The 15,147-nt window shown below is 34.8% G+C and overlaps 2 protein-coding genes across 45 annotated transcripts in view; one reads left to right on the top strand and one right to left on the bottom strand.

Annotated features, from left to right (window-relative positions):
- Positions 1-15,147, bottom strand: part of LOC126946324 (cytochrome c oxidase subunit 7B, mitochondrial) — a 1,159,743-nt gene that overhangs the window by 231,324 nt on the left and 913,272 nt on the right. The window contains exon 1 of one of the 36 annotated variants that reach the window (XM_050776465.1): positions 8,470-8,473. The exons of the other annotated variants lie outside the window; for them this stretch is intronic. The gene's annotated coding sequence lies outside the window, so the exon portion shown is untranslated. Of the gene's footprint in view, positions 1-8,469; positions 8,474-15,147 lie in introns of those variants that run through there. 36 annotated transcript variants of the gene reach the window in all.
- The window catches only part of ATRX (ATRX chromatin remodeler), a 283,723-nt gene that overhangs the window by 114,467 nt on the left and 154,109 nt on the right, over positions 1-15,147 (top strand). For all 9 annotated transcript variants that reach the window (XM_050776271.1, XM_050776280.1, XM_050776277.1 and 6 more), the window contains 4 exons: positions 2,791-2,924; positions 4,120-4,296; positions 10,867-10,960; positions 13,305-13,407. In XM_050776271.1, coding sequence (XP_050632228.1) covers positions 2,791-2,924; positions 4,120-4,296; positions 10,867-10,960; positions 13,305-13,407 — 508 coding nt within the window. The remainder of the gene's footprint in view (positions 1-2,790; positions 2,925-4,119; positions 4,297-10,866; positions 10,961-13,304; positions 13,408-15,147) is intronic.

Genomic DNA, 15,147 nt, shown 5'->3' with positions numbered 1-15,147 from the left:
CTACAATTAACAACCAAATCTTTATAGTTAATAAGAATTTTTTAAAGACTTTTTTCGAACTTGTAAACACAAACTGAAATCATGTTGTTGAACTAGCCTTTCAAGTAACTAGATTAGGAATTGTATTTTTGTTGGCTGTTTAGTGTTCAACTCAAATAGTGGTATGAGATCTCCTTGTACTTGCAAGTAACCTATGTTTTTCCATTTCTAATCTAGTGTTCAATGCTTGATATATTTTACACACACACACACACACACACACACACACACACACATATTTATTCGTCCCAAAATTCATTATTCATATTAGTTTGAGGAAGTTTCTTCTGGTTCATGAGAAATGACAGTGTAGTATTACTAAAGATGGTTTTAATATATACCAACAGAAAAAAAAAAGTGCTATGCCAGACGTAGAAATTTACTGCTAACATTTTATTTTAGAGTCTTCTGGTCTTTTTTAGGGACATACAAATTTTAGAAGTTTTTTTTTTATATATAAAATAGAACTATATTGTGGTTTATAAATTACTTTTTCACTTAATATTAATAAATATTTTCTATATTAATCTTATTTAGAGTATCATTTTAATTTCTATCTCTTATGGATAATCATGTGATAATACTATTTAATCAGTTTCTGATATTGAATGTTTAAACATTTTCTCACCTTTTGCTATTGCAGACAACATTGTAATAAACATCCATGAAAATTTTTTTTTCTTTTGAGACGGAATTTTGTTGCCCAGGTTGGAGTGCAATGATCTCAGCTTACTGCAACCTCCGCCTCCCAGGTTCAAGCAGTTCTCCTGCCTGAGCCTCCTGAGTAGCTGGGATTACAGGTGCGCGCCACCCCACCCAGCTAATTTTCGTATTTTTAGTAGAGACAGGGTTTCACCATGTTGGCCAGGCTAGTCTCGTACCCCTGACCTCAGGTGATCTGCCCGCCTCTGCTTCCCAAGGTGCAGGGATTACAGGCGTGAGCCACTACGCCTGGCTGAAATTTTTTTTAAAAAGATGATTTTAGAGAATTTTTCCAGAAAGATATATTTCTTCAATTTAAAGGGTTTCCCTTTATTCTGAAACTGTTTCCTAATTTGGGGAGGGTATGTTGTAAATAGTCTTTATTTTATAAAATGATGAAAGTAAATGGAATTTGGGTTTAAACTTCTTTTTTTGGCAAAATGAAAAGTTGGCAACCCTGTATTTGTCCCATTTTAGAAAAGCTTACAGTGTGCAAACCATTGATCTAGAAATGTAAGAGCAAAACTTTATAGCTCAACTTTAGTAAGATTTAAATTGGTGTGGTCTAATCTTCACTTTATTGAAATACAAATCAGGGCAGAAATCCTCAGAAAAACAAACGCATCTGTGCCTTCCTTTAGCAATTGATGATTCTCTGTGTTGTCTAAATATTTCTGATCCATCTGTTTGAGGGAGAAAGCACCAAAAGGCATATAATAAACATTTATGGAAGTGATTGCTATTTTGCTTCAGTCTATTTAGATGCCTTTGCTATGCATCTTTGAATAAGAATAGAATGAGCAATCTATCTGTCAAATAAAATTTAGGAGGCAGCTAACATGCATTAATATCTCCTGCCATTGAATGAATTCTTCATTGAAATGTGGGTGTGTGCTAAGAAGTGTAAAGAGGGGTTTCAGATCCAGAAATAACAAATGTTCCATCATCCCAGCTACAAGTTTTTGACTTAGCTAGAGAGTCAGTCCTGATTGCAGAGAACATGTTTATCCCATACAGATTAGCTCATGGCAGACTGTCAGGATCATGCCATCTTCTTTTTGAACTTTCCTATAAACTATTTTCTTGTTACTGTGATTTGTGAATTTGTATTGAAAGGATACCCAGACTTATCAAAACATCTTGTCTTGCACAAAAGCTGTATGATTGCTTTTATTTTACTTTTTCAGTTATTTTTCTTGACTACAAACATGGAGATTTCCTAGGAATATATTTTATTTTAACAGTAAAAGTAGTGTTTTCTTATGCTTTTAGTAATTGATTTTTCCATTAGCAAATTGGTCTTTGAGGAGCATCTTGAGAAATTTTGTTGTGAGTGAAACAACTGCACTATTTTTTTTAAAGTAACCCATTTATGGTAATTCGTGTTCTTTTTACCATGTATGTAATTAATAGCAATCATGTCCCTTCTTTCCCCTGTCTTGAATATTATTAGAGATTATTTATTGCTGCAATACTTAACATTTGTGTATACTTTCATCTGGTTAACAGAATTTATGTAGTACATTGAAATTAAGGTCCAAAACTATCATCCTCTAGTTTGAGGCAAGGTGTTATTATATAGTGGTTTATTACACATTGGTTTTCCAAGAATATATTTTGCTGTTGAATTAAACCTCTCGTGGAGTTTTATCTTGGAATGCCATGTATCTGAACAAGTTCATTTACTATTGTTGACCTGTCTGACATTGTAGTTGTAGGATGATGTCAGCAAAGCAAATAGAGGATTGGAAGGTTATCCAGCATCAAATTGCAATTAGTAAAAATAGTCAATAGAATATGTCCTTCAGAGTTTTCAGTATATTGCAGAATTGTATAAAATTGAGAAATAATAAGTGTAAAGAACATTTTCAAAAGTTTTTGTTTATAGGTTAGGTTAAAACATGGTTTTGCTAATTGTTTATTTACAATATAAAATCTATTGGCACATTTATTTCTATTTTGATGCCAAGAAGTCTGCTTTTGTTTTTAATTTGGTATATTTCACCCCCAGATATATAGTTCTTTTTTTATTGTTTTTTTACTCTCAAGAATTGCCAAGAAGATGCTTTTAGAAGAAATTAAAGCCAATCTTTCCTCTGATGAGGATGGATCTTCAGATGATGAGCCAGAAGAAGGGAAAAAAAGAACTGGAAAACAAAATGAAGAAAACCCAGGAGATGAGGGTGAGCTCCCCAAAGAGAAGTTTATAATGTCATAGTTTGATTCCTTGACTAATTTAGTCTTTGAAGAATATCTGACCAAGAAATATCTTACTATGGCTGAGTGTGGTGGCTCACGCCTGTAATCTCAGGACTTTGGGAGACCAAAACGGGTGGATCAGTTGAGGTCAGGAGTTTGAGACCAGCCTGACCAACATGGTGAAACCCTGTCTCTACTAAAAATAGCTGGGTGTGGTAGCGCGTGCCTGTAGTCCCAGCGACTCAGGAGGCTGAGGCAGGAGAATCGCTTGAACCTGGGAGGCAGAGGTTGCAGTGAGCCGAGATTGTGCTGCTGCACTCCAGCCTGGGTGACAAAGCGAGACTCCATCTCAAAAAGAAGAAGAAGAAAAAAAAGAAATCTCTTAATACAAGCATTTAGAGTTCATGAAAATGTTTAAAACTTTGTTACCATGACTTCTCTTGAATATCTTGTAATAATTATGGAAGTTACTCTAATTTTATCAGTTACTGCCAATAAACAGATATTTTTTGTTTTTTGTTTTTGTTTTTGTTTTTGTTTTTTTGAGACAGAGTTTTGCTCTTGTTGCCCAGGCAGGGGTGCAGTAGCGCAATTTTGGCTTACTGCAACCTCTGCCTCCCAGGTTCAAGTGATTCTCCTGCCTCAGCCTCCCGAGTACCTGGAATTACAGGCCTATGCCACCACACCCTACTAATTTTGTGTTTTTAGTAGAGACGGAGTTTCTCCATGTTGATCAGGCTGGTCTTGATCTCCCGAACTCAAGTGATCTGCCTGCCTCGGCCTCCCAAAGTGCTGGGATTATAGGCGTGATCCACCGCGCCAGGCCCTAAACAGATGATTTTCAAAGCAAAATATTTTATACCTTATAAAAGGTTCTATAAATATATAGGTGATATTTAGTCAATATTTAATAATAGTAATATGTCAGGTCTGATGTGTGAGATTACCTGATAACACCAATGATACCAAAGTATGTGTATAACTCTGATTTTTTTCGTAAGTTGCAGTAGTTGTCAACAGGCAAAATAGATTTACAAGACATTTTAAAGACTGAAGAAGGTTTTATTGATTTATTTTCTTCATTTAGAAGCAAAAAATCAAATCAATTCTGAGTCAGATAGATTTACAAGACATTTTAAAGACTGAAGAAGGTTTTATTGATTTATTTTCTTCATTTAGAAGCAAAAAATCAAATCAATTCTGAGTCAGATTCAGATTCTGAAGAATCTAAGAAGCCAAGATACAGACATAGGCTTTTGAGGCACAAACTGACTGTGAGTGATGGAGAATCTGGAGAAGAAAAAAAGACAAAGCCTAAAGAGCATAAAGAAGTCAAAGGCAGAAACAGAAGAAAGGGTAAGACATTTTAATGCTGAATGTAAAGAACATATTGGACCAGGCACAGTGGCTTATGCCTGTAATCCTAGCACTTTGGGAGGCTGAGGTGGGCAGATTGCTTGAGCCCAGGAGTTTAAGACCAGCCTGGGCAACATAGGGAAACCCCATCTTTGCAAAAAATAGAAGATAGCTGGGCGTGGTGGTGTGCACCTGTAGTCCCAGCTACTTGGGAGGCTGAGGTGGGAGGATCACCTGAACCCCAAAGGTCAAGGCTGTAGTGAGCAGTGATTGCACCACTGCATTGCAGCCTGGGTGACAGAGTGAGACCCTGTCTCAAAAATAAAAACCAAAAAATCCATGCTGGTTTTGTAAACTAATTATAGTAATGAAATTTAAGTATATGGCTAGGCACGGTGGCTCATACCTGTAATCCCAGCACTTTGTGGGACTGAGTCGGGTGGATCACAAGGTCAGGAGATTGAGACCATCCTGGATAACATGGTGAAACCCTGTCTCTACTAAAAATACAAGAAATTAGCTGGGTGTGGTGGCACACACCTGTAGTTCTAGCTACTCGAGAGGCTGAGGCAGGAGAATCACTTGAACCCGGGAGGCGGAGGTTGCAGTGAGCTGAGATAGCACCACTGCACTCCAGCTTGGGCCCCAGAGTGAGACTCTGTCTCCAAGAAAAAAAAAAAAAAAAAAAGAAAGAAATTTAAGCATATCTACTCAAACAATTGACCAACTATATTAAGCAAATGTCAGTACACTGGCAACAGGTATACTATCACATGAGATTAAAAGTAATAATTTAGAGTGGGAAGATAAACCAGAAACTTTAGATGACACAAAGAATATTTTTAACCTTTAGATTATAAAGAGAAGTAAATATGATTTAATAAAATAAACATTATGTAGAAAGTATAAGATTGCATATAAAACTGCAAAAACATAGTGCTTTCCTGTAGAAGGGTAGAAGTTGCAATTAATTTGGGTAAATTTTGCCTGTGAATTTTGGGTAACAAAAAGTACAAAGAATTTTGTTGTTGTTGTTGTTTGGCTTTTTGATGACTAGGGGTAAATTTTGAAGACTATTGTTAGTACCCAACCCATGGATGGCAGATGAACTCTTTTTTGCCACCTAGGAATAGGAACGCATTTTTGCAAGTGTTTGGGAAATATAATAGGCTCTAAAGGATGCAGAGCCATTGAAAATGTATTTTTTTAATTACTGTATTTATTTTTGAACTCTGGACCTCTGGTGATCTACCTACCTTGGCCTCCCAAAGTGCTGGGATTATAGGCGTGGGCCACTGTACTGGTCTTATTTTTAAACTTTTTGTATAACAGCTATATTGAGATATAACTCACAGACCACACAGTTCACCCATTTACAGTATACAATTTAGCAGTTTTTAGTATAATCATAGAGGATTACCACCACTTTAAAAAATGTTTTATTTGAAATATATGTACAAAGAAGTGCACGTTATCAATAGGTAGACATCTTGATGAAAACGTAGGGCACCCAGATCAAGGAACAAGGTGTTGATTACTAACACCCAAGAATCACAACCTCAGCATGACCACTTTTTTTCCTATTGAAAGATTTTAATCAAAGATATCATATGATTAGATTAGTTCTTTATTATTCAGTGAGAATGAAGGCACTGAATGTTTGGAAGGTATTGCTGTAGTTGATGTGGTAAAATATACATAACAACAAATGGGGTTGTTGGAGAAGAGGAAGATTGACTTAAGTCTTATAGGAGGTTGAATTGTTAGGTCTTCTTAATTGATATGAAAGGGAAAAGTCTACAATGAGTGTCAGGTTTTTAGAGTTTTCATGGTATATGTACAATATCACAAAAATAGTTGAGGTTATTCAGTGGAGTTGTAATGTTTTACAAATGGAAAGCTAAGGACATAGTCTTGGAATCCTAAACATTTATAGGGCTTTTGGGCAAGAGTTATTCACTAAAGATGAGGAGGAAGTTCTTGCCACACGCATATACAATTAATATATGTTATGGACATTTTCATGTTAATAAATAATAGTGCATCATTTTGTGACTACTTGTCTTATACATTTTTAAAAATTATTTATTTATTTTTATTTTTTTATTTTTTTTTCTTTTTTTCTTTTTTTTTTTTCTTTTTTTTAAAATTTATTTATTATTATTATACTTTAAGTTGTAGGGTACATGTGCATAACGTGCAGGTTTGTTACATATGTATACTTGTGCCATGTTGCTGTGCTGCACCCATCAACTCGTCATTTACATCAGGTATAACTCCCAGTGCAATCCCTCCCCCCTCCCCCATCCCCATGATAGGCCCCGGTGTGTGATGTTCCCCTTCCTGAGTCCGAGTGATCTCATTGTTCAGTTCCCACCTATGAGTGAGAACATGCGGTGTTTGGTTTTCTGTTCTTGTGATAGTTTGCTAAGAATGATGGATTCCAGCTGCATCCAAGTCCCTACAAAGGACTCAAACTCATCCTTTTTTATGGCTGCATAGTATTCCATGGTGTATATGTGCCACATTTTCTTAATCCAATCTGTCACTGATGGACATTTGGGTTGATTCCAAGTCTTTGCTATTGTGAATAGTGCTGCAATAAACATACGTGTAAATGTGTCTTTATAGCAGCATAATTTATAATCCTTTGGGTATATACCCAGTTATGTATTTATTTTTTTTGAGTCGGAGTCTCGCTCTGTCGCCCAGGCTGGAGTGCAGTGGCGCAATCTCAGCTCACTGCAAGCTCCGCCTCCCGGGTTCACGCTATTCTCCTGCCTCAGCTTCTTGAGTAGCTGGGACTACAGGCGCCCGCCATCACACCCGGCTAATGTTTTATATTTTTAGTAGAAACGGGGTTTCACCATGTTAGCCAGGATGTTCTCCATCTCCTGACCTCGTGATTCATCTGCATCGGCCTCCCAAAGTGCTGAGATTACAGGTGTGAACCACTGCGCCCGGCCTGTCTTATAAAGTTCTTTGCAATATGGCTGCAAGCTCTTACAGATTCTATAAAGGAACTGTGTGATTTAACATGTTATATATATCACAACATGGATTCCTGTGCCTCTTCAACAAAAGGGGCAATATTGATTTTGCTTCTGAGGCTTAGTTCAATATATAGACCCTTTTATTATATATGATTACATTTGAGATTTGCTTTATTAAAACCTGAATTTTCTATGATCTGTGTTTCTACTGCCTGATTCTGTGGGTAATTTATTACCCAGGTGATTTTGTTGTTGTTGTTTTTTGTTTGTGTAGGAGAGAGTAAACTTCTAAAATCCCATCATATTTGTGTTTCTAATATGGATTATGATCATAGTGGTTGATATATAGTTGAAGTTGCATGATTTTCTGAGTTTTGTAAATTCTGGTGTTCCTATATTATTTGGAAATTTGAATTGAGAGATGGGAAAAATCAATAGTGAATAGTCTACTTATTAAATGTAGTTGAATTAAATTGAAATGCATTGAAGAGGCATAAGAACAAAGTGCAGCATATGAACTCTAATTTTTTCCTAAATTAGAAAAATGTTACAAAATTATTTTAGTGACAATTTGAAACTGTAAATATTACCTTTTTATTAGATGATAGTAATTTTTTTTCAGATGTGATCATGGTATTTAGTTATGTAGGGTAGTATCCTTATGTGTAGGGGTAAAGTCATCCTCCGCATTTAATATCACATGGTTCAGTGTAAGAAAAGGTGTGTGCGTGTGTGTGTGTGTGTGTGTAGAGAGAGGGAAAAAAGCAAATGTGGTAAACTGCTAATAATAAGTGAATTTAGGATAAGGCATACAAGTGTTCATTCAATAATTCTTTCAAATTTTTGGTAGATTTCAAAAATTTTTAAATGTTGGGTGAAAAATTAATACTAGGCTTAAAATTATACTTAATTACAGGATTTTTTTGTGTGTGAATGCAGGGATATATGTGTGTTTTTGATATTCTCCCAGCTTTCCAGTTGCTTAACTATTCGTTTTTTTTATTGTGGTAAAATATACATAACATAAAATTTACCATTTTACCCATTTTTAAGTGTACAATTCAGTAACATTAAGTACATTCACATTTTTATGCAACCATCACTTCTATCTGTCCCCAAAACGTGTCATCATTCCAAATGGAATCTCTTTAACCATTAAACAATAACTCTGTTCCCTTCTCCCCCCACATATTCTATATAGCATTTATGTTCTCCCATTTATAGCATTTCTGTTAGCATTTATGTTCTCCCATTTTTTCACTGGAATAGAACTTTGATTCTGATCTCAGGTTATGATAGATTTTTTAAGAATTATTTTGAAACAATTCTATATTTACAGAAATGTTACACAGATAGTGCAGAGTTCTGTGTATCTTTTACCTAGCTTCTCTGATTTAATACCTTATCATAGTACAATGATCAAAACCGGGAAATTAACATTGGTACGATACTATCAACTAAGCCAGGGGTTTACAAACTGCACCTGTGGGCCACATCTGATCCTCTGCCTGTTTTTATAAATAAGCTTTTTATTGAAACACAGCCATATTCATTAATTTACTGTTTTCACATATGTACAATGGCAGAGTAGAGACGAGTAGTTGCAACAGAGACCATGTTGTCCACAAGTCAAAAATATTTACTATCAAGCTTTTTACATAAACCGTTTTATGACCTCTGAAGTAAACTATAGATCTTATTCAGAGATTAGTTTTCCCACTAATGTTTTCTTTCTGCTTTAGGATTCAATCTAGGATCTCACATTGCATTGAATTATAATGTCTCCTTAATCTACTGCAGTCTGTGACAATTCCTCAGTCTTTCCTTTGATGACCTTGACACTTGTGGAGTGTTGATTCCTTATTTTCTCAACTGTTCCTTGATATGTATTTGTCTAATGTTTTCTCATGATTGAATTGAGGTTATTATGCATTTTGACAGAATACCACAGAAGTGATGTTGTGTCTTCAGTGCATGATACCAAGAATAGATGATGTCAGTATGTCTTTTTTTTTTTTTGAGAGAAGACCTCACTCTGTTGCCCAGGTTGGAGTACAGTGGTGCGATCATGGCTCACTGCAGCCTCAACCTCCTGGGCTCAAGTGATCCTCTCGTTTCAGCCTCCCAAGAAGCTGGGACCACAGGTGTGTACCATCATGCCTGGCTAATTTTTAATTTTTTTTTGTAGAGATAGAATCTCCCTACGTTGCCCAGGCTGGTCTCAAATTCCTGGGCTCAAGTGATCCTCTCAACTTGGCCTCCCAAAGTGCTGGGATTACAGGGGTGAGCCACCATGCCCAGCCATCAATATGTCTTACTACTCTCACGATTAACTTTTGTTACTTGCTTAAGTTGGTGTCTGCTAGTATTTTTCCACTGTAAAGAAGAAGACATTATTTTTCTGTGTATATTTAGTATTTTATCGGGAGATACTTTGTGACCATGCATATATTCTGTTTCTTCTCATACTTAAGCCCACTAATTTTAGTATTCATCTTGGGTGAAGCCGTTAGTACTGTGGTATTTGCCTAGTTGTAATTTTCTGTTTATTTCATTACTTCCACATTTAGTAATTGTAAGGAAGAATTGTCTTCCCCTATTTATTTATTGCATTATTTAAATCAATATGACTTATAGATTTTTATTTTACCAATTATAATCCAATAGTACCATTTATTTTATTACTCAAATTGTTCTAGCTTTGGTTGTTGGGAGCTCCTTCAAGTTGAATCTTGTGTCCTTTCAACATGTGCCTGTCCATGTTTGAACACTGCTTTATTTTCTGGCACTATAAGATGTTCTAAGCTTATCTTGTATTTTTTCTGCCCTGCTTCCTCTGGCCAAAAAGAGGTTTTCTCCTGGAGTTTTATATGCTTCCATTACTGCATTAATTGTGAGAAAAAAAAATTGAGGATTCCACATGTAGAACCTGATTTCCTGGTGTTGTGGCTAGAAATAGGGATTTTCTTCACAGTCTTGTTGTCAGTACCCTCTGCATACCTTTGGAATTTAGCCTGCCTTCTGGTCAAAACCAGGAAACAAAGAAAGAAAATAACCATATGCACTCACAGCTGTCTCCCCTCCACCAATTGTAGAGGGGTCATTATTCAAGTTTTGATTTCAGTCTCCAATCTGCCTATTATTATTTCCCTTTTCGAGTTCTTCGGTTGTGTCATCATTGGAGGAGAGAATCTGTAATCTTATTCCATCTTGGCCAGCCTACCTTGCTTGTTTTGAATAGCCAAACTTCTTTTTCATTAATTTACCTTTGGTAATTACATATATTTTATTGACAGGTAATTTATTCTTATTTTGTCAATTCATATACAATTGATACTTATATTTTAATGTACAACCACAGTTTTATAATTACATTTGAAATACGTTTGAATTTTATTTATGTATATCATGTAAAGCATTAACTGATATATTCTATATTATGTATTATCCATTCACATATATACCTCTGACGTTCTTATAATGCTCTGTTTTAATGTCAAGTCATTGGTAAATTAAGTGAATTGGGTTTCTATTGAAAAAATAATTAAGAATTTTATGTATTTTTTTAAAATTCAAGTGAGCAGTGAAGATTCAGAAGATTCTGATTTTCAGGAATCAGGAGTTAGTGAAGAAGTTAGTGAATCTGAAGATGAACAGCGGCCCAGAACAAGGTATTATAATTGATATTTTAAAAATTTTAGGAGTTAATCTGAATGACCATGCCTTCAAATGATTTGTATGGTTACTGTTACCAATAAAGTTAAGTTAGTGCAATATATAATATTTTGATTTGAAACTAATTGTTATACTTAATAGTTTAAAAAGAATCTAAGCATATTTTATGTGTAGTGTATTCTAAGCATATTTTTGTGTATTCTAACCTGGGTAGATTTTCAGTCTGCAAAACTACTCGTGGCTGCAGTTTTTTATTGTTATGGGGGAAATTGTAGGGTAATAGTGAAGAGGCTTTATAGAAAAACTGCCTCAGTCTAACTCTGGGCTTTTCTACTTTCTATTTGTATAAATACTCTATGCTTCAGTTTCCTCATCTGTAAAGTGGGGGATTACAATATACTTGACTATTGTGGGCATTAAATGAGACAATACATGTACAAGGTTTATAACAGTACCTACCTGGCAAATAGTAAGTGCTCGATATATAAATTATCGGTTTTAGGAGTACTACAGTAATAATGATATGCTTGGTCTTGTAACATGAACAGTCACTGATCTAGATTACCTGTAATTTAAAATTTGGCTTCCTTCTTAGTATGGTATGTTAGATAATACTACTACTACAATTTCTTTATTTCCCCCAGAATAACATAATCTTTCTACAGTTTATCAAATGAACAATCTGTGTGTGTTTGTGTATATATGTCTACAAAGGTGTCTATCTGCATTTGTAAGTTTTAAAACATTTGAGATTTTTTAGGTTAATACTTACCAGGTTGTGCTTAGAGTATAGCAATATATTATACTTTAAGTCAATATAAAATGAAAATGATAAGATACGTTGAGAGTTTTTTTCTAAACCAAGATATAATTCAACATGTTATACTGTGGAATACAGTGGTCTTCAGAGTATTTGCAAAGTTGTGCAAAAAACACCACTCTGTAATTTCTGAACGTTTCCATCACCCAAGAAAAAAATCCTGTACTTATTAGCAGTCATTTTCCATTCTCCATGCCCTTGTACTCTAATAAACACTAAAATCTACTTTCTATGGATATGCCTGTTCTGGACATTTTGCATGAGTAGATTCATATAATATATATCCTTTCATGGACTTTTTTTTCACTTAGTATAATGTTTTCAAGGTTCATCCATGTTGTAGCCTGTATCAGTACTTCATTCTTTCCTTAATGATTATTTTTAATAGTGGTAAAATGCACATAACATTTACCATCTTAACCATTTTTTTTCTTTCATGGTATTACTGGGGATTTTTATTTTCCTCTTAACCGTTTTTAAGTGTATGGCTTAGTAGTGTTAAGTACATTTACTTTTTTTGAACCAGTCTCCAAAACCTTTTCCCCTTGCAAAATTGAAATGTTATTCATTAAACCACTTTCTTTTTCCTCTTCCCTGAAGCCCCTGGCAACCACCATTCTATTTTCTGTCTCTATGAATTTCACTACTCTAGGAACCTCATATAAGTGGAATCATACAGTATTTGTCTTTTTTGACTGGCTTATTTCACTTAGCATCATGTGTTCCAAGTTCATGTATATTGAGTCATGTTTCAGAATTTTCTTCCTTTTAAAAGCTTAATGTTCCATTGTATACCACATTTTGTTTGTCAATTTATTTGTTGATGGACATTTGATTTGTAACCTTTTGGCTGTCATGAATAATGCTGCTTTGAACATGGGTGTAGAAATATCTCTTCAAGTTCCTGCTTTCATTTCTTTTGGGTATATACCCAGAAAAGGAATTGCATGGTAATTCTATTTTTAATTTTTTGACGAACTGCCATAATAGCAGCTACACCATTTTACATTTCCATTAATAGTGAACAGGGTTTCACTTTCTCCACATCCTTACTGACAGTAGTTATTTTGTCTGGATTAATGTAGCTTTGTGTACAAATTTCTAAACCCAGAAATATTTTTCTCACCAAAAGTTGTTACTGTGTTTTTAAATCTCTGTGGCCTGTTATGAAGAAAACAGTGTTCAAATTTGTAATCTGCTTTTTTTAGTGATGATGAATGTTTTTTAGTATGTCTATTGGCTGTTTGTATTTTAGACTAGAAGAATAGTCTTACTGTCCTTTAATGCATCTTCTTACTCATATAACAAACCTCCCCTCAGGATACTGTAAATTGTTGATCATTGGATTAAAATGAAGGGTTATGCTTCTGCTGGAATATCCATTTTTAACCTACTGATTTTTTTTTTCCTGTTTGTTTTTAGGAATGCATATCGAGGTAGAACAGTTTTAAAATAGTACATAACTTATTGATGGAAGTTAATCATGAAATAGTTTATTTTGTGTTTTAAATTTTCTTCAGGTCTGCAAAGAAAGCAGAGTTGGAAGAAAATCAGCGGAGCTATAAACAGAAAAAGAAAAGGCGACGTATTAAGGTTCAAGAAGATTCATCCAGTGAAAACAAGGTAATAATGACATTTACCACGTGCTTGAATTATAACTGGTACAGTAGACTATGGTAATCATGCTGTCACCTCTCTGTTCCATTCATTCATTTTATTCTACTGGCTTATTTACATTTTACACTTGGGAAGGATTGGTTATTGTGTGTGTGTGTATATATATATATGTAAAAGTATTAATTTGACATCAGTTTTTTTCCTATTCCTTAATTTCTAATGGAATTTTAAGCCATTCTAATTCATGATTTTATATTTGTAGTGATGTGAGTGTTCTGTTTTCTGAAGACAAAATACTATCCTGAATGATGACTTATATGGGAATAAATCACGTAGTGAAATTAGCCAGTTTGAGTTTTTTTGTATATACGCAGGCTTACAAAAAGTAAAAGGTCTGAAATATGTTTGATTCCGTCAACAACAGTGCTCTTCCAGAGGGGTATTTATCTTTTGAAAATTAACTTGTTAAATATTTTAAAGTGTACAATTCAGTGGCCTTAATTATATTCACAAGCAGAATCTCTTCACTCATTGAACATTAACTCCATTCCCTTCTATCCCCCATCCTCTGGTAACCTCTATTTTCATTTATGTCTCCATGAATTTGTGTATTTTAAGTACCTCATATGTATAAGTTGAATCATGCAATATTTGTCCTTTTGTGTCTGGCTTATTTCATTGACATATTTTCTAGGTTCATCCATGTTGTAGCATGTATCAGAATGTCATTCCCTTTTTAAGGCAAATAATATTCCATTGTATGTGTGTGCCACATTTTGTTAGCCCAGTCATCTGTTGATGGGCATTTGGGTTGTTTCTACCTTTTGGCTATTTTGAATAATACTGCTATGAATATGGGTGTTTACATATCTGTTTGAGTCCCTGTTTTTAATTATTCTGGGTATATATGGAAAAATGGAATTGCTACATCATGTAGTAGTTGTATGTTTAACTTTTGGAAAACTCCACACTGTTTTTCTCTAGTGTCTGTAACATTTGGCGTTCCTATTAGCAATGAACCAAGATTCCAATTTGTCTGCATCTTTGCCAACACTTCCTTTGTTTCTTTTTCTTTCTTTCTTTCTTTTTCAACAAGAAACATCCTAATGAGTGGGAAGTGGCATTTCATTGTGGTTTTTCTTTGTATTTTCCTAATGACTGGTGATATTCAACATCTTTTCATATGCTTATATCTTCTTTTGAGAAATGTTTATTCTAGTCGGTAGCCCATTTTTAATTGAGTTTTTTTTTTTTTTAAAATACGTATTGAAGAGTTTTTGTTTTGTTTTGTTTTTTGAGAAAGAGTCTTGCTCTGTGGCCCGGGCTAGAGTGCAGTGGCACGATCTCAGCTCACTGCAAGCTCTACCTCCCGGGGTCACGCCATCTTCCTGCCTCAGCCTTCTGAGTAGCCGGGACTACAGGCGCACACTGCCATGCCCGGCTAATTTTTTTTTTGTATTTTTAGTAGAGACGGGGTTTCACCGTGTTAGCCAGGATGGTCTCGATCTCCTAACCTTGTGATCTGCCCATCTTGGCCTCCCAAAGTGCTGGGATTGCAGGTGTGAGCCACTGCGCCCGGCCGAAGACTTTTTTTTTTTTTTTTTTTTAAATACTACTCTTTATTGCTAAATATAATTCTAAAGGTTTTCAGCATGTTTTCTTCCACCTTTTCCTGGTGTATTAATTAATGGAATATGAAATGGATAAATTAAATGACTTTGTACCATTTACCTCTAATTGTTTAAA

Source organism: Macaca thibetana, chromosome X, assembly GCF_024542745.1.
Source record: "Macaca thibetana thibetana isolate TM-01 chromosome X, ASM2454274v1, whole genome shotgun sequence".
Lineage (NCBI taxonomy): Eukaryota > Metazoa > Chordata > Mammalia > Primates > Cercopithecidae > Macaca > Macaca thibetana.
This window is presented reverse-complemented; position numbering and strand designations above follow the sequence as displayed.